The sequence below is a fragment of the Periplaneta americana genome, chromosome 14, assembly GCF_040183065.1.
Source record: "Periplaneta americana isolate PAMFEO1 chromosome 14, P.americana_PAMFEO1_priV1, whole genome shotgun sequence".
Taxonomy (NCBI): domain Eukaryota; kingdom Metazoa; phylum Arthropoda; class Insecta; order Blattodea; family Blattidae; genus Periplaneta; species Periplaneta americana.
In genome coordinates, this window is record NC_091130.1 from 147328246 (window position 1) to 147352752 (window position 24507).

General features: G+C 35.4%; 1 protein-coding gene across 5 annotated transcripts in view; it reads left to right on the forward strand.

The window, feature by feature from the left end:
* Positions 1-23849, forward strand: part of LOC138713822 (rab9 effector protein with kelch motifs-like) — a 133421-nt gene extending 109572 nt beyond the window's left edge. For all 5 annotated transcript variants that reach the window (XM_069846262.1, XM_069846264.1, XM_069846265.1 and 2 more), the window contains 5 exons: positions 10336-10519; positions 12442-12754; positions 16646-16818; positions 19587-19794; positions 23039-23849. In XM_069846262.1, the coding sequence (XP_069702363.1) occupies positions 10376-10519; positions 12442-12754; positions 16646-16818; positions 19587-19794; positions 23039-23298 (1098 nt within the window). In that variant the 5' untranslated portion in view covers positions 10336-10375 and the 3' untranslated portion in view covers positions 23299-23849. The remainder of the gene's footprint in view (positions 1-10335; positions 10520-12441; positions 12755-16645; positions 16819-19586; positions 19795-23038) is intronic.
* The last annotated feature ends 658 nt before the right edge of the window (positions 23850-24507 follow it).

Sequence of the window (24507 nt, forward strand, 5' to 3'; positions counted from 1 at the left end):
GATAGAAATAGGAACTCAACAAGAGTAAGAACGGCCTAGTGGTATATTCTAAACACGCGACATGACCACAGATGTTAAAGTGTGTATAAATAAACTTAACAAAGCAGAAAAGATGCATAGTGAGGCCAACATAAAAAAATTATCTTTGTACACAATCCACTCTATATTGACATTAATTTGAAGTGATTTATTAAAGGATACGTTCAAGACTATTATCCTTGCACCGAATACGGATATTCCCTGAACCAACTGATCCTATTTTTTTTTATTTGCGTATAATAACAATTAAGAAACATCAATCTTAAAAGTAGAATTGACTGAACAACTCCACAGTAAAGTTCTGTCTAGGGCAATAATGTCGACGCTGCGAGAATTTGAGCAGTACATTTTACATTATTTTGTTTCTTCTGCAATCAATTATTTTTTATTATTATTTATTATATTTGACATCGAGTTTCATGGGGCAGTGGCGGAAATAACACAAAATTAAATAATATTGTTGATACATTAGGAAAGGCATTTTAGAATTTACTTAAATCCTCCAAATGGTTATTACTTCATTTTAATGTATTTTCAGTCCCTTTTAACTTTTTTTGAAATCTATACATTTTCTTGTGAGACATACAGGGAAGATGGCATTTACAAATAATTTATTTTCCACGTTAAATCTCTGTGTATAGTGAACTGTGTTACAAACGGTATGTTCCTTAATTCTCTGAATGTACGGAATCACATCCCAAGGTTTGGAACATTGTTTTTCTGACTCTTTCTGCAATGTATAATATATGTAAATGTTAAAGAAATAGGCCTATTCCAGTTTCTGATTTTCTGAACACTACAGGCCCATTCACAATTAAAATTAAACATAACCGTAACATAAACACAGAAGTTTGCGCTCAGGCTACCAAATGGGATCATTCACAATGATTCATATAAGCATTGACGTAAACATTACCGTAAGACGTTAACATGAAAGTTTGCAAACTCCAAACTTTCATGCTTATGTTTACGTGATTTGCAAACAGAACACAATCGTGGAGCGCTGAAGTATACGACAGAATATGAGGAAATGGCGTCGTTGTTATGTTTCCATGGTTACCAAGTATGTTTGCGGTTATGTTTATGTTCCCATCGTGAATGATGGTATGACTTCTTGATTTTACCGTAACGTTTATATTCTTAAGCTATCGCTTACGTTATGTTTAATTTTCATTGTGAATGGGCCTTACTACTGCTTTCTCATTACGTGCATAAGTAAGAATAGCTTCATATAATGCTTACACATGAATTTATGTCTACTTCTCAGTTTGATAGCCGAGAAATGGATATTCACACGAGAAATGAACTTGTCTTGTTAAGCACATTGCCCACTTTGTGGGAGATAGGTCCAGCCAGCCTAGCTGCTCATCTAATAAACTGATTTTTTTTCTGAGCACTTTGCTTATTATTAGTAATTGCTGTCGTAGTTATCATCATCATCAGCTTTGCAGCTTATACCTTGTTCTGTCTTTAGATAATTGTTTCTTCCACCTTTTCCTCGGCCTTATAAATGCATTTCGTATTTCATTTCTCTTGTCCTGTAGTTTGTATTCCTTAGCTTATTTCAGAAGTCTCAGCTTATCGCTTCTCATCTTTACTCTTAATCTATTTAAGTCCATTTCCTACTTCCGTGTCTCATAGAGTGAATAGCAATTATTTTATACATATAAAGTTCTTTACTGACTGCAATTGCGTAACATTCTGCAGAGCAATCCAATCCATAATGTTTGATCAAGTTTTGTTTGTCTGTTTTCATTTTATATTCTGTCTCTCTTGTCTTTACAACAATGAACTGTGGGTATTTGATATTACCAAAACTATGTATAGAATGATGTTACTTTATATTGAGTTTGAATTTTATTGTGTTTTTATCGGTTTTAATATTGTGTGAATTTGCTTCCTTTCTGAAGAATTATTATCAGTTGTTCCACGTAAAACCTATTAGGCATTGATATCGTCTTTAGCCTCCTGAGTCCTGAGACATTTGTTGTTTTATTTTTAAAGTTCAGTATAATTCTACAGTTCACAAAAAAAAGTCACTGGCATGAGAAAATTACAGAAAAAATTCTGCAGGTTACTCTTAAGGCACAAATGCAGGTATATTATATTCGGATCTCTGCACATAATAATAATAATAATAATAATAATAATAATAATAATAATGCTTTTTTTTCTGGCAGAGTTAAGGCCTTAAGGCCTTTTCTTCCACTCAACCAGAGGATTAAAAGGAAATACATGATAATACATAATAATATAATATACAAAAGAAAGTTATAGAATATATACATAAGACAAAATCGAAACAGAAAAATATGCATAAGCCAGAGGATTATCGGCGTGAATTTTGTTATGCATAACATATTCATGCTACAGTTGGAAACGCTGTTTGAAAGATGTTGTAGTGGGTAGAGAGAGGAGAGGAGGAAGAGAGCGTAAATCGAGTAAAAATAAAAATGATAATTTTATTTCACCTTCCCCCCCCCCTCCCCAAAAAAGAATCGCGAATTAACCGCGCCGAATTATCGAGAGTCAACTGTATATGGTACAAACTTAAGACGAATTTTGTAACAGTACCAATTTGCGTTGTGACAAATTTTTGGGATGAATTGTTGCGGTACAAACTGTCTGGGACAAATTGTCGTACGTACCTAAAATATGCTGTTGGAAGTACGTTCAAGAATGTTGCATTAAAATTTGTATAGTATCACTTTCTTTTTACGCAATACAATTGAATTTAAATAAGAAAGTACTTAACATGTTTGGAAAATCAGAATCTTGAATCTGGAATATTATGCTGCAGTCTTTTTAGATAAAGTGATTTTTTTTTTTTACAATCAGAGGGCTGAGACTGAATAAATTGGAGCTGTCACTCTTGTACCTGAGAGTATGGTTGTGTTGTATTTGTATTTACATTGTTATTGTACCTACTGTCATATCTTTATAGTCTACTGTCTTTGTGTTATAAGTTGGCAACTACTGAATGAGTTAATATGCTTTCATGCTACTTACATGTAACAGAGGTCAAACTGTACTCTTATGACCAGATTTTGGATATCGGTCACTGTTTATGACAATACTGTAACGACATCAAAACTTTAATGTTTTGAAATAATTTAGTGTTATGAATGTTGCTCATGTTTACACACACAATTTCACACTGTTTTTCTTTTATGTGAGGAATCGAGCTGGCTCAGTTGAGTGATAGACTGTAAAATCTCGCATTGAAATACAAGTAAAAGCAAGATTTTTCATGTTGCCATAACAATGAAAACATCTGAGGTTCACTCAGCTTCCTATAAAATTGAATACCAAGTCTTTCCCGGTAGTAAAACGCAGTTGAAGCATAGTGTTGACTTTTATCACTTTGTTTTACTGCAGTGGTTAAGAGGGACCGGGTATCTCCTATCTTAACACTGTATATTTTCTCTACAACTGTTGGGATTAGAACAATGAAACTTTTACAGCTTATTTCTAACACTCTTATAAGTAATCTGATGGAAAGGTTTTCAAAAATAACAATATTTTATAAATATATGAGTTTTTATACTATTTTTCAAGAAATCTGCTTTAAAACTATTATTTTTAAAAACCCCTGTGTCAATTTATGCTACAGTATCAATTAAATACACACAGAAAATTTGAAATAAATCTAATCACTAGAAGCTGAGATAATATGGTACACTTTATAGAGAAAAATACAAACTTATGGAAAATTGCTGCCAAAGTTATCAGAACACCCCAGCTGCATATTTCTCATCGTAGATAAACATTTTTAAAAATATATTTGCATAATAAATGATATGCCATTGGAAAGATGATTTTTCAGAGAATGTAAATAAAAATAAAAAAAAAAAAAAAATTTAAATTTTGAGCATATTACAGGGTCCCAGTCTCCTTAAAAAAAACATGGAAGCTTTTGCATATTGTGCACCTCTTTATTGTCGTGTACACGCACATTTTATCTTTTATTGCCTTGTGCAAAAATGTTTAATCTTCGGTTAAATTTTGTACAAGGTGGAAGTAATGTAACTGTGCAGATTAACAGGGTAATGGAATGCATTAAAATAAATAAAAACCTATTATGCATTTTGTATTTAAGTGTATGATAAATTATAAAATTAGACTGAAAATCTTCGTAGTTTGGCAACAGTGCATCACCAGCTCATGTACTAAAATACACATGAACTCGGTCTGAGCAGAGTTCCATCTCTTAGTCACTGCAGTAGGGTTGCCAGATTTCCTAATGACAGAAAATAACGATATGTTAATCTTTTTATTTAAATTGCAAGAAAACCGTCCATTTTATTGAAAAACTGCAAAGTCTAAATCATTCCTCACGAGTTCCTCTAATGATAAGAGTGAAAATCAGAATTTAATATTTATCGAGTAAAACAGTGTTAACATTGAGGGGAAGATTATTGTTGTCTGAGAAAAATATTAATTTGGGACTAATATGGTATTCGAATATAAAATCTGTCCAGTTAAGTTACGACGTAAAAATTCTGCATAGAGCATCATTTAAAAAAGAGGTATAATTACAGATTTTTTAGACTTTGAAGAGAAAATGTTAATGATCCTGCATCAGTAAACTGAGAAAAGATAAAATTTCTCTGTTGTGCAGTGAAGAAAAGCCAAAAATTTGTGTATTGAGATTGCACTATGTGATATTGGAGCAGAAATGTATGAATTCTTGAGGAGTAAACAATGGACAGATTCTGTTGCTATTCATTCTTGAAATCATGTACCAGTATAATGAAAGAAAAACATTTTTTTAAAGAATTGAGATGTAATATGAACGTGAAAAACATGACAAAGATATCGTTAGTTAATATTTACTAATTGAATAGTTAGTCGAGAAGTGGTATTTTTACAAGGCCCTCCAATATAATACTACATTGCTATATCTGAAAGATATTTTTTTCGAAATCTTTTCTTTGGAGTAAGATATATCACATGTTATGAGACTACCAGCAGATAGCTTGTTAATTCTTAACTCATCTATATTGTTATTCTCTGATATGGTTAAAGTTCTTATATAAGAAAAATGTTTTTAACATTGATTCCAAAACTACATTTATTGGCCTTGAAATAAGATATAAACTATTCGAATAACTGACTCTTTTTCATCATTTATATTCTGTGTATGCTATTGGCTTATTATTCCCGCCACTGCATATTCTAAGCTGTTTCCTTCTTTGTATGTTAGAGATTTCTGTAATCCCACAAGATTACATCATTTCTGCATGCTAAATCGAGATGTTGATCTGCATAAAAAAGAGATTGTTACGGGCAAGAAATATTTACCTGGTGAAATGAAACAAGCATATGATAACCATTATGTTATTGAATATGACATTAATGGTTGTAAAGAGTTTCAACTTAAAAGTATTAATTGTATAAATCGAAGATGAATGTAATGTTGTGTATGTGGCAGCTCGTAATTCTTTACTCACAAATGCAGAAATTTCTGCAGAATGTAAGGGAAAGGACCCTGATATGGTCCATTTTAAAATGCATGTGGTGGAATCAAAACAGTCTACTTGCACTAACATGGTTTGATTATAGCTCGTATCTGTATTTCAAATTATAGTACATTGCCTAAGAAATTCATGTATAAAAAATTGAAAGTGAAATTTCAGGTAACTGGCCATGTGTAATAAATTAGTAGGCCTTGTAGAAAAGAAGACTGTCTACTGATTATTGCCAACTAAAATTCTGTTTGATGGCATTAAGCTTGAAACAATGGATTATTATTAATTGATTAACTAGCGGACTTACTCGTGTTAATTATGTAAAATTTGTGCGGCTTACAGCTGTTTCAGTGCTTCACGCACCATCCTCAGAGCCTACTAGATCACGGCGTCATCTCGAACTTCTCTGCCTGTTATGTGGGTGTGTTTGATTGTTGAAAGGTGTTGAAGAGTGGAGTCAAATAGTGTGTGTGTACTGAAATTGATCTGTGTGTTGAGAATTTGATTGGGGTGTGTTTTAGTGTGTTTGTATATTTCGTATTGTTCTAGTGTGTTGAGTTTTTGGTTCTTGGGTTGTATGTGTAGGATTTCCATGTCCGCATTACAATATACAAACACACTAAAACACGCCCCGATCAAATTCTCAACACACAGATCAATTTCAATACACACACACTATTTGACTCCATTCTTCAACACCTTTCAACAATCAAACACACCCACATAACAGGCAGAGAAGTTCGAGATGACACCGAGATCTAGTAGGCTCTGAGGATGGTGTGTGAAGCACTGAAACAGCTGTAAGCCGCACAAATCTTACATAATTAACACGAGTAAGTCTGCTAGTTAATCAATTAATTATATTCAAGTGTTAAAAGTAGTGTACGCAAGATTCAAAATGAATGGATTATTATACTGCAGAAAAAAAGATTTTATTTATTAAATTGTATGGAAACAATTCTTTGAGAAAAGTAAGAGACCTATTTGCTGGACTCTTTCCTGGTAGAAGAGTTCCATCCCAAAATACGATCAGATTTTTGTAAATTTAATAATATGGCTAAAATTGTTGTTTATTTGTGTCTTTGTAAAAAAAAGTATCTAATCACAAAAAATATTTAAACAGAAATTATAATAATAACACCATGATATATTTATTTTGAATCACCTAACCTAAAACTGATAATATGTTATCCAAGGATCATATATGATAAGTTGGTAATGATCAGTAGATAGTCTTCTTTTTTACAAGGCCTACTAATTTATTACACATGGCCAACTACATGAAATTCCACTTTCAATTTTTTATACCTGGATTTCTTATGACAATTCTCTATGCACCATAGTTTGAAATGCACATGATATTTGTATTATTGTTAATAAGAAAGGCCTAGAGCCATAAATAATAAATATTACAAATAAAGCATCGACAAAGTAATATCTCAGATGTGTACTGGGAATTTATATTTTAGTGCCTTTCTAGTCATTAACTGCCACGTTTTATACTACATAAATATATTTTCCATCAATTCTAAGCTTGTTGATGTTTTTCTTCTTGTTGTTTACAGTTTTATGAAAGAATGGTCTGTAACTTTTTATTTGAAAATATTGTAAAAAATAAAATAAATATTCTTTTTTGTGACTTACGTGAAAGTCTTTCTTTGTATTTTTAAACTCCAAATTTTCCTGGATACAAAATCTTACTTTATAGTTGGTAGGTAAAAAAACTACATTTTTATCCAGACACTCCTGACATATTTACTTGTAAAGACATTTATTGTTGCTTTCAGAATACTATTGCAATCCAGTAATAGGTAATGGCATATGTCAGAGTGTATGTAACTCTTTTATAATTGGAGGAAATGTTTTTGTAGTTCTCTTTTCTATGATTATATTAATATCCATTGTTCCATAAAAGAAAACCGAGTTTATCTTTTGAAAAATATGATAATTCAGCCAATCAAGACAACATAGCCTCAGGCTACACAATGTGGGTTTCATATCTGACCAACTACGTCACAGTTCCCAGTTCTGCGGCCTGGATAGAATGGTCCACTTTTCTTTGTGAGTTAAGGGTAAGTGGTATGGCAAAACAAGATAATCATTTAGAAGTAAATTTCCTGACAGCCCAGTTCCAACACGAAAAGCAATATTAAAGTCAGTGCATAAGTTTAATAAAACAGGTTTTGTGACTGATTGGAAAAGAAAACGAAGACTCATGTGTTACAGAAGAAAAACTTGATGAAATAGAAGTTGCCTTGGAATGTAGTCCTCGAAAATCTCTTTCCTGCACTTCATGTACGTCTTCAAGATGAATATACGACGACACAATGAATATACCACCATTGCACAACACAGCTATCCTACTCCGATGAAATCTCATTCACAACTGACTGCAGGTGGGAAGAGTGTTGCGCTTTCATGGAGGGGAATGCCAGCGATTGCATGGGGCTTGGACCAACGACCGGACAAGCAATGTTTCGGGACTTTTAAACTGCCCAGTCTATACATAAACCAATAATTAGCAAGTATCTCCATTCATAGCAAAGGTATTGGGGTAATTGTGATTTGATTATCAGTACCTTTTTTAATTGTATGAAAATGATGTACCAACACACAGTAACTCAAAACACTACCGGTACTGTTGCAGAAGTGTAACCATAGCTTCACATGACTTCGTCAATATAATGCAAGGCTTCATGTGGTAAATATTGCCGTACAATGAATATCTGGCCAAAAATAACATATTTTCCTGCATACCATTCTAGCCCTAATCTCAACCCATGAGACATTCTGTTTTGTACACTGAAACTTAGACTACGAGGTCAGTGGTTTTCAAATTCATAAGTAATTGTCAAATAATATGACGAAATTTTAAAAGCATAACAAGGAATTGTTTACATACCACGCTTTTAAGAACTGGAAGAAGTGGTGTAATAAATACATTTAAGTGATTGGAGAATACTTTGATCAAATCCAGACCAATAAAATGGTAGAAAGAATCAGTTAAGTCCTTTTTTTTGATCAACCTACATATAGGAAATGTATCTTCATCATCATCATCATCATCATCATCATCACCATCATCATCATCATCAGCCTTCAAGTATGTATCTTATGAAATTTAATGTAAGAGATGGACTGCTATTGGTTAATTGTGTAAGTTTTATTGTATATTATTTTGTTCTCTTGCAGGGCAAAAACAACAAAAGGTTTATCGATTCACTATCATGAATATTCTCCATGTATATGGACTTAAGTCTGTAGTTATTTTTAAGTGTGCTTCTTTCTTCAATAGCATGCAGAAAGAATCACATCTTAATTGTTAATACTTCCGACAGACTTCACGTACTTCCAATAAAATTAATGCTGTTACTAGCGATCATTCATTCAGTGTTCTGCCCAAAGGCAGGTCTTTCACTGCAAACCCAGCATTCTCCAATCTTTTCTATTTTCTGCATTCCTCTTAGTCTTTGTATATGATCCATATATCTTAATATCATCTATCATCTGTTACCTTTTTCCACTTCAAACTTTTCTTCCGTTCACCATTCCTTCCAATGCATCCTTCAGTAGGCAGTTTCTTCTTAGCCAGTGACCCAGCCAATTTTTTTTTCTCTTCCTGATCAGTTTCAGCATTATTCTTTCTTCACCCACTCTTTCCAACACAGCTTTATTTCTATTTTGTCTGTCCATTTCACACGTTTCATCTTTCTCTACATCCACATTTCAAATGCTTCTAATCATTTCTCTTCATTTCGCCGTAATCTCCATGTTTCTGCCTCATACAGTACATTCTTCACACAAAGCACTTCAGTAGTCTATTCCTTAATTCTTTTTTCATAGGTCCGCAGAAGATGCTCTTTTTTCTATTAAAAGCTTCCTTTGTCATTGCTGTCCTACTTTTGACTTCCTGGCAGCAGTTCATGTTACTACTTATAGTACATGCCAAGTATTTAAAGCTGTCCACTTGCTCTACTGCCTCATTTAGAATTCGAAAGTTTACCTTCTTTACTTTTCTTCCTAAGACCATGGTCTTCGTCTTGTTGGCATTCATCTTTATTCCATACTGCTCACAGCTGTCATTTAGCTCCAATAGCATATCCCTTAATATCATTTCGTCTTTTGCTAACAACACCATATTTTCAGCAAATCATACGCATTTTATTCTTCTTCGTCCTACTATCACCCTTCCCATGTTTTTCTTTATTAGCGATGAAGGTAAAAAATGTGTGACTTAATTTTGAACTTGTAATGAAATCATTTATCTTCTCCTTTTTTATTGTGAATTGATGAGAACAGTTGCTTCATTTGCTGTCTTCAAATACCTGTAAAATGATAACATTTTAGGTAAAATAATACGTTAATTAGTCACAAAATTGTTCACTTTAATGCTTTATAAACACTTAAACACAGAAGAATTAAAAAAGTAAAAATTAAAAAATTGTAACAATTTTTAACATTAATTTATAAAGTAATCAGTAGGTTGGTATAGAGCAGGATTTTCAAACTGTGCCTCATGATGCCTCGATACTTCGCCAATCTTTGTCTGGGGCGTCGCAGCTATATGGAGAAATACCACCAAATCGAATTTGGACGGTTTTTTTTTTTTTGGGGGGGGGGGGGGGGGAGGGAGGGACAGTGGCATCACACGAAAAATGTGATGTGCCATCAGAAATATGCCTAATTCATCACATAAATTTCCATATAAATAACTTTTGACCCCAGTTATAAGTAATAAATTTTGTTGAAAGATTTTCTGATATGGATAGAATGTACATTCATTAGGCTCACTGCTTTGATACGTGATGTATATTTTCGATCATAGGTGTTGATGAAAGAAACTTCAGTGTGATAGCAGATCCATCATGAATTCAAGTGCCTATGAAATAAATGTCGACAGTCAACTGAGTCAAACCGAGGAGAATGTCTGGTACAAACTTTCTCCAACCAAGGAATTACCTGACTCACGTGTTGGACACACAACCCTGTTTTGTAAAAAGGATCGAAAGGTAAGAAGGTATCATTTTATTTCTTGACAAACATTGAAGTTCAAAGTTAACTTGGTATTTATACATTGCACTCTTTAAATAATTATATTGCGTTTAAAAGTTTTATTACAGATTCAATGTAAACACCACACAATGCAGACATGATTTGTACAGTTCTGTGAAGTGTCCTGGAAGTCCTGCAATGAAATCAATTTCATTACAACACATTTGGATATTGTTTGGAGTTCAAGTATATCGAGAACCTATATAATCCATATAGAGTTTTATGATTATTCACAAAAAACTAACTGAAACCTTTTCCCTCATAAAAATAATCCTAGAGCTTACCGTCTGGATTTTTTTTTTCACCCTGACTCTACAAGCAGGTTCATAGATGTCACTAGTGCTGAGAAGTGTACTGCCATACTAACAATGACCCGCAGATAAAACTTCCCTTAATAAAATTAAAAAATAAATAAAAATATTATTACTACAAATCCGACAAGATGCTTATGATTAGCATCTCCTATTAAATCAATCGCAGCATAAGCAGTTATGGGTGATAAGTCGTTCTTTAACAGGAAAAAGACCTACTCCGACCAATTATGCTATATGCACTTCTAATGGGCAGATGTTGTATCAATATCTCGATAAAGCTAGTAATTTGATTCCTTTTGTGAATAATAACACAATGATTTCTATTTACGCATCTTTCAATTTTCCTTACCCATTTCTTCCTGTGCCCGGACCCAATTTGGTTCTGGCATTTCGAAGCACATTCCAGTGACCTTCAATCGCATGTAGAGAATTTCTATTCCTGCAGCTTTATTGGCTGATGTAATATAGTTGCCATGACTTATGAAATTACTTTCGTAGTAATAATGAGATAATTTAAATATTTATCCTATTTATTTATTTATTTACCAGATCTTCCTCAAATTAAAGTCTGCCATTAGACAAAGCATACAAAACAAAAAAGAACAAATAAATGATGAAAGATAACAGAATAAGAAAATGGCAAACAAGTACACAAACAAACAAATGGCAGTTCACAGAATAAGAAAAGTTACAAACAAGTAAAGAAGCAATGAAAGCTAAGAAAAAGAAACATGATAATGGTGCGTCAGTTTTTTCAGTACACTGAATTAGAGTCCATATAGGTGATTCCGTAAGAGTTTGATTGACTCTGCAATTATGAGGAGGGCCAGTTCATTTAGAAAAGATTTGTGCAGCCCTAGAGTCTTACAGAATTGAGAAGAGAAGTTATCGTTCCTCTTGCTCCAAACATCAATCCCGTGACAATCGTGAAGTTGGTATTTATCTTTATAATACGGGATGGTTGGAATGTAGATTGCTCCTTTCTCCTCGTGTACGTCTTCAGGCTGTCCTTATATGTTTCAAACCTGATGGTGGGGTCGATGATCATACCCTGAGACAGGGATTCGCTAATGGCAATTATGTCAATGCATCTGTTACTGCCATTATCGACAGTTCCGTGGACTTCTTCATAGACAGTATATTATAGTTTTCTAAGGGCATTGGCCAATTTAGTTCTAATTGCATGGTGCCTATGTATAAGCAATGTTTCACCATAAGGGCAGGCTCCCAGGACATGTCCAAGGGTTTCTATCTCACTGATGACCTGCAGTGATTGTCCTGAGACCTACCGGGTATGGCTCTTACAGCACTTATGTTGGCAGTCATTTTGATAGCCTCTTTCCATTCACCACTAGTCATTCCATCGGGCTTAGTTACCCATTTGTTAGAGGGAATAATTCACTGTACAGAATAACGCCTGTAACGTAACTATTAAAAATTGAGAAAATTGAAACAACTGTTATTGTTAACAAGAATTATTTGAAAAATACTTCCTTAGTCTATTGTTAAATTCATTTGACATACGCTTTACAATTGTATGACCTGTTTTTGTTTCCGTTTCAAAGCTGATACTAGTTGGTGGCGCCACTCCTCACTCTTTATACAACGAGGTCTGGGTTCTCAGCTTGAAATATTTGGTATGCAAGCGTTTGGAGGTGTTGGGAGACTTTGAAGCTCGCTATGAACACAGTGCCTTCTTTCCTTCTGAGACTGAAGAGGAAACACAGGATTCTACAAGATTATGGATATTTGCCGGAGCAAATACTGAAGAGAACAAAAATGATCTCTGGGAATTAGATCTTAAAAACCAACAGTGGATCTCACTGTCGCAGAGTGGAGAAATCCCTTCCACACGCACATACCATGCGACCTCTGTTGGTAAGTGTTGAAGATGCCAAGTTACACACTGTATTTTTACTTATCTTAGAATTTCTTTCATCAAAATTTGTTATTGGGAAATATATAAAAAATAAAAGTAAAACGTTCTTTATGCTCGACCATGCCGAAATGTACTAATTATACACCTGGTAGCTGTCCTTTAATGCATGTCATTAAAGTACACCTACTCATTAAAGTACAGGTCTTCAGCCAATGATAACTCAGCTTACATGTGTTCAGCCAATGACAAGTCAGCTTTGTACCGTTATAAAACCGCAAGTATCGATTATTCTCGGATATGCAATCGAAAGAGAATTAGCGAAAAGTCACGGAGGCTGGAAATCCGATACTGTCGCAGAAGGTTATGTTCTATTACTATAATAATTAGCGTTAATTGTAAATAATATTCAAATAAATTCAATTTGTCATCTCGTTTTTCAATGTCGAATTCAATAATCAAGGTTATAATATTATCAAGTTTAACGGGACTACGTCAAGGTCAATGACATTATTGTTCCTCGGAAAAAAATCAATACTTTCGCGTCTGCGCACATCTCACAATTCACGACCTAGAACAAGGTCACTTCCGATCTTGTCAGATACAAATAAAATGTATACATCTGAATAATTTAAGTTAGAAATATGGTCGAGCATAAAAAGTCGTATGAAACTTGCCTATAATGGTAATTAAGACGCTCGTATGAAAATTATGAAACGAGCGCTCGTTTCATAAATATCCATATTCGATTCTTAATTACTATCATTATAGGCTCGTTGCATAATGTACTATTAATTACTTGTGGAACGTAGAGCCTCAGTGAAATCTCACGGCTGATCTCGTTTCTTTGCCAGAGCTTTTACTTCCCTCCAGGTCTTGCCATCGGTTTCAAACTCTTTTTCTATTGTCTTCTCCATAGGATTCACATAAGATTAGGGATTCTTAAAAAGCTAATATGATCGTCTTTTCATTGTTGCCATCTTTTACCATATAACATCAAAGCAGCTAAAATTACAGTACGATTATTTAGTCCTGACAGTCGCTGGAGATGTGCACCTTGGTCAGGCGAGTCCATTTAGTTATGCCAAGGGGTGTTTGGGTTGGCCACTTGCTTGCCTTCGGAGCGATCGGATGTCATGCGTGTGGTAGAGCAGCATGTTTCTAGTACAGTTAAGCTATATTGCATTCCTTTACCGACGCTCGCTCTTATCTCTACTCCTGAGTTGTCCCTACTACTTCTACTACTTCCCCTCTTTCGCATCGCTGAGGTGTCAGGACTAAATAATCGGTCTGTACATTGCTATGTACTGAAATAATAATTAATAATAATAATAATAATAATAATAATAATAATAATGTGTATTTATTTATCACTGAGTAACTGTTAAGTTATTTAAATTAATAAATAATGACTTCACAGTGTTAACATAGTTTCGATGTTATTTTCATCATTTGCTGAATCCTGAATTCCTGCACTGTTTTGGTTTCCTGTTATGGTGAGGTGTGTTCATGGTTGCATCGAAAAGGGTGTGTGTTCTGAAATTCAATTGAGTGTTCAGGATTTTATTTATTTATTTATTTATTTAATTATTTATTTATTTAATTATTTATTTAATCATTTATTTATTTCATTATTTATTTATTTAATTATTTATTTATTTTTTATTTATTTGATTTAATTATTTATTTATTTATTTATTTATTTATTTTATTTTAATTTATTCATTTTATTTAATTTATTCATTTATTTCATTTATTCATTCATTTAATTCATTCATTCATTTATTTATTTATTCTGGCGGAGTTAAGGAATCAGAACTTTTTACCACACCACCAGAATACAAATTGACACACTGTATACAAGAAACAAATGCAAAGAGAAGAAACAAATAAGAAATAGAAATAAAATTGCAGATACAGATACAAAAAAGATGTTTTGTAGATGTGTTTTTGTGAGTCTATAAATTTCGTATTGTTCAAGATGTTTTGAGTTTCTGGCTTTTGGTTGGATGTGTAGTATTTTCATGTCTGTGTTTATGTTGCTGTAGTTATGGTTGGAGTTCGTGATGTGTTCTGTGTAGGTTGAATTGTTGTGTGGTTTGGTTATGGCTGTGATATGTTCCTTGTAACGTGTTTGAAATGTTCTTCCAGTCTGTCCAATGTAGAAATCATTACAACTATAGTATATAGTTTGTATACACCTGTTATGTTGTATTTGTGTGTCTTGTCTGTGTGTTGAATTGTTTTTGTAGTGTGGTTTATGTTCTGTATGCAATGTTGTATTTAATTTCGTGGAAGATGATGCAATCTTGTATGTTTTTTTTTTGTTTTCATATGTTAGTGTGATGTATTTATTGTGTTCTTCTGTTTGTGTCGCGTTTCTTTGTTTGTATTTAGTCTTTCTTATGATGTTATCTATGATATCCAAACTGTTGGATCAACAGAGAGATGCAGACGGCTGTCACACACAGATTCCTATCCCAGGCGACAGACTTCTACGACACAGGGATACAAAAGTTGATCCTATGGTATGACAAATGTCTCAATAGCTCAAGAAATGTTCTATTTGTTCCAATAAATCTTTCCATGAAATTGTGTTTTCTATCTGTAAACGACCCAGAGAAACTTACTTTTTGGACGGCTCTCGTATATTAAAGAGGTAAATTAGGTGATAAATAAACTTCCTTTCTCTAGTCATGTGAACCAGACGCTGCATGAAGTGGACTTAGACAAAATTATGCTACAGGAGATCAGTCAGTCTGTACATTATGTTTTGATTTTCATTGTTACCAAGAATCGTTCATTACAGTTATAGGCTCTAAATAAATGTTATAGTTGGATTAAAATGTGTATGTAATTTGTAATGGCGGCCGGGTAGTTCAGTTGGTAGAGCAGCTGGCTCCAACTGGAAGGTCCGGGGTTCGATCCCAGGTGGTGACAGGATTTTTTCTCGTTGCCAAACTTTCAGAACAGCCCCGAGATTCACTCAGCCTCCTATAAAATTGAGTACCCGGTCTTTCCCGGGGGTAAAAGGCAGTCAGAGCATGGTGCCAACTACACTACCTCATTCTAGTGCCAAGGTCATGGAAAGCATAGGGCTCTACCTCCATGCCCCCCAAGTGCTTTCATGGCATGTTATGGGGATACCTTTACCTTTTACCTTTTTTATGTAATTTGTAATAATATATTGCAATGCACGTGATGCCCTCGCCCTCGTGATTTATGTTGTAAATAACTAAATACTGTAAGCTGACATATTGACAATAAAATAACTTTTGTCTACAGCAAATCCTGAGATCGTCAAGAGAAATAAATTCATTTTGAATCTTGTGTACACTACTTTTAACACTTGAATATAAGTAATTGATTAACTAGTGGACTTACTCGTGTTAATTATGTAAGTCTGTGTGGCTTACAGCTGTCTCGGTGCTTCATCACACCATCCTCAGAGCCTACTAGATCTCAGCGTCATCTCGAACTTCTCTGCCTGTTGTGTGGGTGCGTTTGATTGTTGAAAAGTGGAGTCAAATAGTGTGTGTGTACTGAAATTGATCTAGAACAATACGAAATATACAAACACACTGAAATACACCCCGATCAAATTCTCAACACACAGATCAATTTCAGTACACACACTATTTGACTCCACTTTTCAACACTTTTCAACAATCAAACGCACCTACACAACAGGCAGAGAAGTTCGAGATGACGCCGAGATCTAGTAGGCTCTGAGGATGGTGTGATGAAGCATCGAAACAGCTGTATGCCTCACAGACTTACATAATTAATACGAGTAAGTCCGCTAGTTAATCAATTACAGAAATAAATTCTTTATTCTGTTTTAATTTTATTTTGGTCGATGTTTTTAAACTGGTGTATGTTATTTATCGCAGTGCTGAACAACAAGTTCTTGGTGTTCAGTGGAGGTGCCAAGGGAGTAGAAGCAGTCACTGATCTCAAGACATATCAGCTCGATATGAGCACCAGAGAATGGAGTGTCCTGCCTACCAAGGGAGAGCCCCCACAGCCTCGGCAAGGGCATGTGCTCATTGCTGTCCAAGATAAGGTACAGGCCTACCTATCTTACATAATTTTTTTTAATCCTTCTGTACTTTCTGTAATCAAACCAGTTTACATTGTAAAAACTGCCCTAGTAAATATGTAGGACAAACTAAGAGAACTTTCCGCACACACTATAGGGAACATGTTGCCGATTTCAAACATAATAGAAATAAGTCCAAGTTTGCTACACACCTAATCAATCACAACCATGAACTTACAAGTATAGATGACACTCTCCAGGTTTTAAAGACAGTTAATAATAAGTACAGAAGAAATACTGAAATCAGAAGTAAACACTGAAATACTAAAACAATTGTCTTTAGAGACAATTAATATTAGATACCCTCCACAAAACTGGCTTCATTTATACACTGACGGATCCTTGATCTCCAGAGAACAAGGTGCCGGTGCAGGTGTTACGTGCTGTCTCTTCTCACTTTATAGATCTCTTGGATATGGAACAACAAGTTTTGATGGAGAAATCATTGCAATAAGTGAATGTCTCAGGAATCTTCTATGCCACATCAGTAAATTTAAAAATGCAGTTATATTGTCAGACTCCGAAGCAGCTATTCTATCAATAGTCTCTAAACATACACCATCTCAAACAGCAGAAATAACTAAAATGCTCTCTCAATTAATATCACTCAATAAAAGAATTGTATTCCAATGGATACCATCCCATTGTGGAATCCTGGGAAACGAGAATGCGGATGCTTTAGCAAAGAAGGGCAGCACTGCTACTTACAGACCTGTTACTAAATCTACGTATTACTCTGTGAAGAGATTTATTAAATCTACATACTTAGACTTCAACAAATAAAATTTGATAACACAATCCCAAGGGAAAAAATGGAACTTTCTGCATCACAATCCACAGTTAATTCCCGATTTACCACGAAAATCGTCTGTAGCTGCATTTAGATTGGCAACAGGCCATGACTGTTTGGCCAAATACCTGCATAAAATTGGAATATGTCAGTCCCCTAACTGTCCATTGTGCAACTCAAACCAAGAAATGGATTCGGAACACCTCAAAATCTGTGCTTCAGTGGCTGACCATGATAATATCTTTGAAAAGTATTGGAGTGCAAGAGGTCAAATGACTTTATTGTCAAACGCCTGGCATTAGAAAACAACAACAATAACATAATAAGTACATGAATGCCACAGAGGAGTATTACATAGCTACCCATTGTAATAATAATAATACCCATTTACTCAATGAACAATATCCTAATTTAAATAACCCACTCTTCAAAATTGTACAGAAATAATTCCGGTTCATCCACTAGGTTTGCCAGGTACATAGTTTTCTTTATTTGCTATATCTCTCTGTAAAGCTCAGTCATGTTGCTGCATCATTGGAATCAGGTCAGCCTCTCCTCAACTATTTTGTAAGTACTTTTAACCACGCCTTCAAAATTAATATTCTCTTCTTAGTTCTCAATTTAATAAATTCTCTTACATTACCCCATTATACTTTTACAGGGCTTTGATTTCATATGCCTATTAAACAGCAGCACGAGCGATCTACATTCTGTAGCATGTTTCGTGATTTTGGGAACAATATCTGCCTGTATTTGAAGATTGTTATGTTTTTACTCTACTTGCCTATGCTATGTTCTTCATGGTGTTATTTTCATGCTACATGTAATAATTTTTAATGGCATACGTTCAAACTGCCTACCATACCTGTTTTTAAACTTTTAACGATTGTTTTAACCTGAATATTTTTAAGTGTTCATCATGTCTTACAGTGTTCTTTTCTAATATGACCTGAAGATGCCATGGTTATGGCGAAAACGTTTGTCAAAAACTTTTATATACCATTTCATGTAATATAATAATGGTTCAACGTGTGTACTACTATGAAAGAGTAATGGAACGGAGAAAAATTCTCTCTGGCGCCGGGATTTGAACCCGGGTTTTCAGCTCTACGTGCTGATGCTTTATCCACTAAGCCACACCGGATACAACCCCGCTGGACAGAATTGTCTCAGATTAAGCTCCAACTCTTGGGCTCCCTCTAGTGGCCGCCCTCTGCACTACGACATAGGTGTCTATGAACGTAGGACCGAAGTCCACACATGTGCTGAGGTGCACTCGTTATGAGTGACTAGTTGGCCGGGATCCGACGGAATAAGCGCCGTCTTAAATTACGAAGTGATTTACGCATATCATATATATTATTTTAATGTACCGAAGTACATATGATATTTCCATGCAGATATTCTGCGTCATCATAAGTCGGATCCCGGCCAACTAGTCACTCATAATGAGTGCACCTCAGCACATGTGTGCACTTTGGTCCTATGTTCATAGACACCTATGATGTAGTGCAGAGGGCGGCCACTAGAGGGAACCCAAGAGTTGGAGCTTAATCTGAGACGATTCTGTCCAGCGCCGGGGTTGTATCCGGTGTGGCTTAGTGGATAAAGCATCAGCACGTAGAGCTGAAAACCCGGGTTCAAATCCCGGCGCCGGAGAGAATTTTTCTCTGTTCCATTACGCTTTCATCGTATGATGACGCAGAATATCTGCATGGAAATATCATATGTACTTCGGTACATTAAAATAATATATATAAGTGTGTACTACTGATAAGTAATTTGACTGTAATACACCTACACATATTCGATACTTATATTATACTTATCGGACCCAACATGTTTTTGCACAGTTGGACTGTTAATTTTGGTACATTCATGTACACGAAGTGTACATGTGGACTTCAAATTATTACCAGTACTATAATGCTTTTCATTCCAGTTGTACTGTCATGGAGGGATGTCAGGGACCTACTTGTATGATGACTTGCACGTGCTGGATGCAGATGGAACATGGACATCAGTTAGTTTCTCACAACAGCCAAGTGGCCGTGCAGCGCATGGAGCTGCCTATCACAACAGATTCATATATATCTTTGGAGGTCTGGGTAATTCTGGAGCCTTGAATGACATGTGGCGCCTTTGTATAGGTAAACACTGAACATATTATATAGAATTATTTACATTCTATAACCAGTGCTGAATTCAGACTTTTCCCTCCGGGAGGGATTTATACTATACCGGGGGGGGGGGGGGAGGTAGAGGCGACAGCATCCCGTCCCTTAGTCATTGCAGAAGGGTTGCCAGACTTCCTAATGGCAGGAAATAATGATACGTGTGAATTTTTGTGTTTAATTTGCAATAAAACCGTCCATTTCATTGAAAGAGATAAATCATTCCTTATCAATTTCTGTAATGATAAGAGTAAAAATCAAAATCGTGAGGATATTTATCGTGTAAAACAATGTTAACATTTAGGGGAAAATTATTTTTTCTGAGAAAAGTATTAATTTGGGACTAGATTAGATTTGATTTAACAGGGGTGTTCCTTCCGGCCCAAGCACTGCGACCTATAAGATCTATTGCGCATCCCCGTCTTTCATCCCTTTCAGTCCAAAAGTTTCAAGTTCTTGATGAACTGTATCAAACTTTGAACTGGGACCTTTGAGATCTCTTCAAGTTTTGGAAAGTGATTCCCAAAGAAGAGAGATCTTTGTTGCGCAAGCGCATTACAAACGCACAGCAGATGAGTTACTGACTCATCTCCTTGTGAACATCTTATACACAGTGGGTCAGTAATAAGTCCCATCCTGTATAAGTTTTTCTTCAGGGCACAGTGTCCTGTAAGAAATCCTGTTGCCCAAGATAGCTGCTTTTTGCTAAGTCTCAGCAGCTCATTCGATTTTGTCCTTGCAAGACCTTTGATAAGGGCCTTGCTGTGATTACAGCCCTTAATTGAGTTCCAGTAACTAATATGTCGTCTGTGAGCCCAATCCCTGATGACCTGCTTAATTGGTCTTGAAGATAGTCCCAACACAGGTTCTGGTCCTATAAATGGGGTCTCAGCTCCATCTTTAGCAGCCTCATCCGCCCTCTCGTTTCCGTGAATCCCTGCATGTCCTGGTACCCACCTCAGATGAACCGAGTTAGTGTTTGCCAGTGTCATGAGGGTATTCCGGCACTCCAGTACCAGTTTCGACTTAACCAAAGGCGATTCAATCGCCTTTAGTGCCGCCTGGCTATCAGAAAGTATAAGGATGTGTCTACCTGAATAGCCCCGCCTAATACTTTCCCTTACACTGGCTAAGATAGCAAAGACCTCAGCCTGAAAGATAGTGGCGTATTGACCTAGGCTAAAAGAAAGTCTGGTACCATTGCCAAACAATCCAGCCCCGGAATTTGGGACTAATATGGTATTATAATTTTTTGTTGTACTCTATCAAAGGATTGAAATCTGCACAATTACAGTGAGGTTAGTTGGGGACACTCAGGTTGTGCAGGAGCTGTTCCCCGCCAAGAGATGGCATGATCACTGAGAATAGTGCATCTGCATTCTCGGTGCGCAAGCACTGAGTGACACTGCATTTTCGCTTTAGTTGTCTTGTGAGAAGTAAGTTAGCAATGAAAATTGTAATCTTAAAAGTTTAAGTTAAGTTTAAAGTGCTCCGTGTAGGCTACCGTTGTAAAGACATTCATTACTTGAACGTAATTATCTGTACAATACAAACTTACGGAAACAAAAATCTTGTGCGGTGACAAGACACAAATTTCGGGAAAAGTTTCCAGGGAGACCTGTTCCAGCTGCCAGTACAACAAGAAGACTTTATAAGAAGTTCATGTGTACTGGTTCGGTAAATGATCAAAAACCGAAAAGAGAACACCGTATTCTGTCGGAAGAGAAATTAGATGAGATTGGTGAAAGACTGGAAAACATCCTTAAAAAATCTTGCGAGAGTGACTGCAAATTTCATAAAAAGTTGTCAAATATGTGTTGCAGTAAATGGAGGACATTTTGAGCAACGAATGTGAGCTTGGTGAGTATTATAACTTTTAGGCATTGTAACAGTAGGATTGTAGGCCTAAAAGTGCCGGAGACGAGTGTGTGTTTCTCGCGGTAACCAACACATTGATAGCTGGGTCAGCTCAGGATGAAAACCCGAGCATCCTCAACTAACCTCACTGTATATTACTTCCACTTTGTATTTACACCATAATGATAATGTCTTAGAATCATACCGACATAAACATCCTGAAACAGAAGGCAATTTTCCATCGTTAACATTTCTAAATTAGTTAATATAATGGCAAAGTAAAGAAAGAGTATAATGTACAGTCTGATCCATTTGGGTATGGATAATATTAATTTATTATTATAAAGCTATTATGATAGTAGGAAAAATTTCTTGCTGGTTATATTATAATTAAAAGATGGGAGTTTCCATATATGGCAATCAACAATGCATAATCTGAAAGGACAAATGACAATCGTAGATGATTAAAATTACTACTACAAATCAACAGTGGGCACAATATTTTCTTTGGTATGCTAAATTTGAGAGTGTGAAAAGAGTTCAAAGGGAATTTCGACGTGAGTATGGTGTGCATAATGTACCTAAATACGATTCCATAATGTTGTGGTTGTAGTATCGAACATTCTAGAAACAGGTTCTGTGTTAAAAAAAAAATACAGGAGGTCGCAGGCGAAACCCAGTACGAGAAGCAGCTATCTCTTGGCTTGGCCCCCAAACTCCCCAGATCTAACCCCTCTTGACTTCTTCGTGTGGGGTTTTGTTAAAGACATTGTCTATTCACAGATATGAGAGTAAAAATTACGCAAGCTTTTCAACAAATCACCCCTCTTATGTTACAACGGACATGGGCTGAATTGCATCACCGTTATGAGTTGTGCAGGGTGCGCAATGGGGGTCATGTTGAGCTCTGAGGAATCTCCCATCTTTCAGTGTTGTATGCACAAAGTTTCAACAAGTAAAGTTCAGTAGTAAATGTTTTACGGTGTTTTTATTTTATCCATACCCAAACAGATCACCCTGTATTTGTGATATTAGTGATAGTAAACTGACCAGACATCCTGATTTCAGTAGGACTTTCTGATTTGAGTATATTTGTCCTGCTGTGCCTCTGCAGTGCTTGGGAACGCAAAATGTCTGACTTTCAAAATATGCTTGTAGGGATTTGCATTTCCAGCTATGCACTTGAATGTATACACGTCGATTTTGTCTTTTACTGTACTTTACCATAATGTTTTTCTGCTACAGTGTGATGCACTTTATTCATTTCAGATTCTAAATATTTGTGACGAAAATTTTTGAGCATATATTTTTTAAAATACACTAAATTTAATGTAATTGATTTCATTTTATTTTGATGTTTCAGACACAATGATATGGGAAGAGGTGGTCGTTTCTGGTTCAGTACCACCGAGGAGACTTGACTTTGCTTTTAGTCTGGTGGAATTACCTGAAAAGTTCGAGAAAAAGAGTGAAGATGATAGTGAAGAGCATGGAGCTCGTGTACAAGTAGATTCAGGAGACGGGGCTGAACAGCACTTCCCATATCTTTTGTTGCATGGGGGAATGGATGAAACAGGTCATATTTATGACGACTTCTATGTTATGAGCTTACGATCAGCATAACCTGGTATTTGTACTATGTGACTAGGTTCTATGTAAAAGAGATTACTTCAAACACAAGCATAATTGCAAAATTTTCGCTCAATATAATAAGTGATCTTGACATGTCAGGAATTAGGTAGTTAAAGGGTACATGTGGAATATATTCATTTTCATGACTTTATATATTTACACTTTCTATGTTTTCAGGGATTCCTCTTATTTATAAAATGACAATCTGATGTAAACCTGCTAGTTATTACTTTTCTATGGCCTCATTAACATCTCATTGTTTATGTGATATAAGATTATATTATTAAGGTTGTGTTATAGAAAACATGTTGAAAATAATGGATATTTAATATACATTTTTTCTCTCCTAAAATTACAATGTCATTCATTACTGTTTAGCAATTAGTTCATGAGTATTACGAACTGTTAACACAGTTACTGTTTATGGAGTACAGAATAATGAATTCTAAATGCTGATATTTTTCTTCTCTTTGTTATAGTTGCTCATATTTCTCAATTTATACTTTCGAAAAAGAAATAAAATATAATATTATTAATATACATGCTATGCAGTAATTCTATTTTTTTCTCTCTCTCTCTTCACCCAGAGACCACTAAGACATTCTGATCCTGGGCCACTCAGGCAATATTATTGCCAATATTGCCAATATTCTAACAAAGATAGGGTTCCCACACAACTCGTAAAATACAGGAACACTCTTTTTTCACTATTATGTCTCATTATCCCGAAAGAGGTCTTCGGGACATGTTTTTGTCTCATATTTAACAATTAGAGAGTGACAAAAATAAAAATGGGAATACCAACTGTTATTTTATAGGAATATCAGTCTTCATCACTGTTAGTGACATTAGAATTTGCTACATTGGCAACATTGGAGGTGACAGTGAAAGTATACAATGGCTGCGTTCAGCCGGGACAGCGCTAATTCAGCTATTCATTTTTGCTGAGTTACAGCAGCTGTGAGTTCCTGAACGACCATTGCAAGTGTCTGCTGTGTTTACAAAGAAACACGCTGCTATTGTTCCGTCTTCTCCGGAATATATGATACCACTTTCGCTGGCTAGCAGCAGGCTTGCAGCGAAAAAAATTTTGCTACGAAAAATGGCGCCCGCTATTTCAGCGCTGTAGGCCAGCAAGGCATTCAATGCTGTTGCCATTTCAGCGTTACCTCAGCACTGTCCCGGCTGAACACAGCCAAT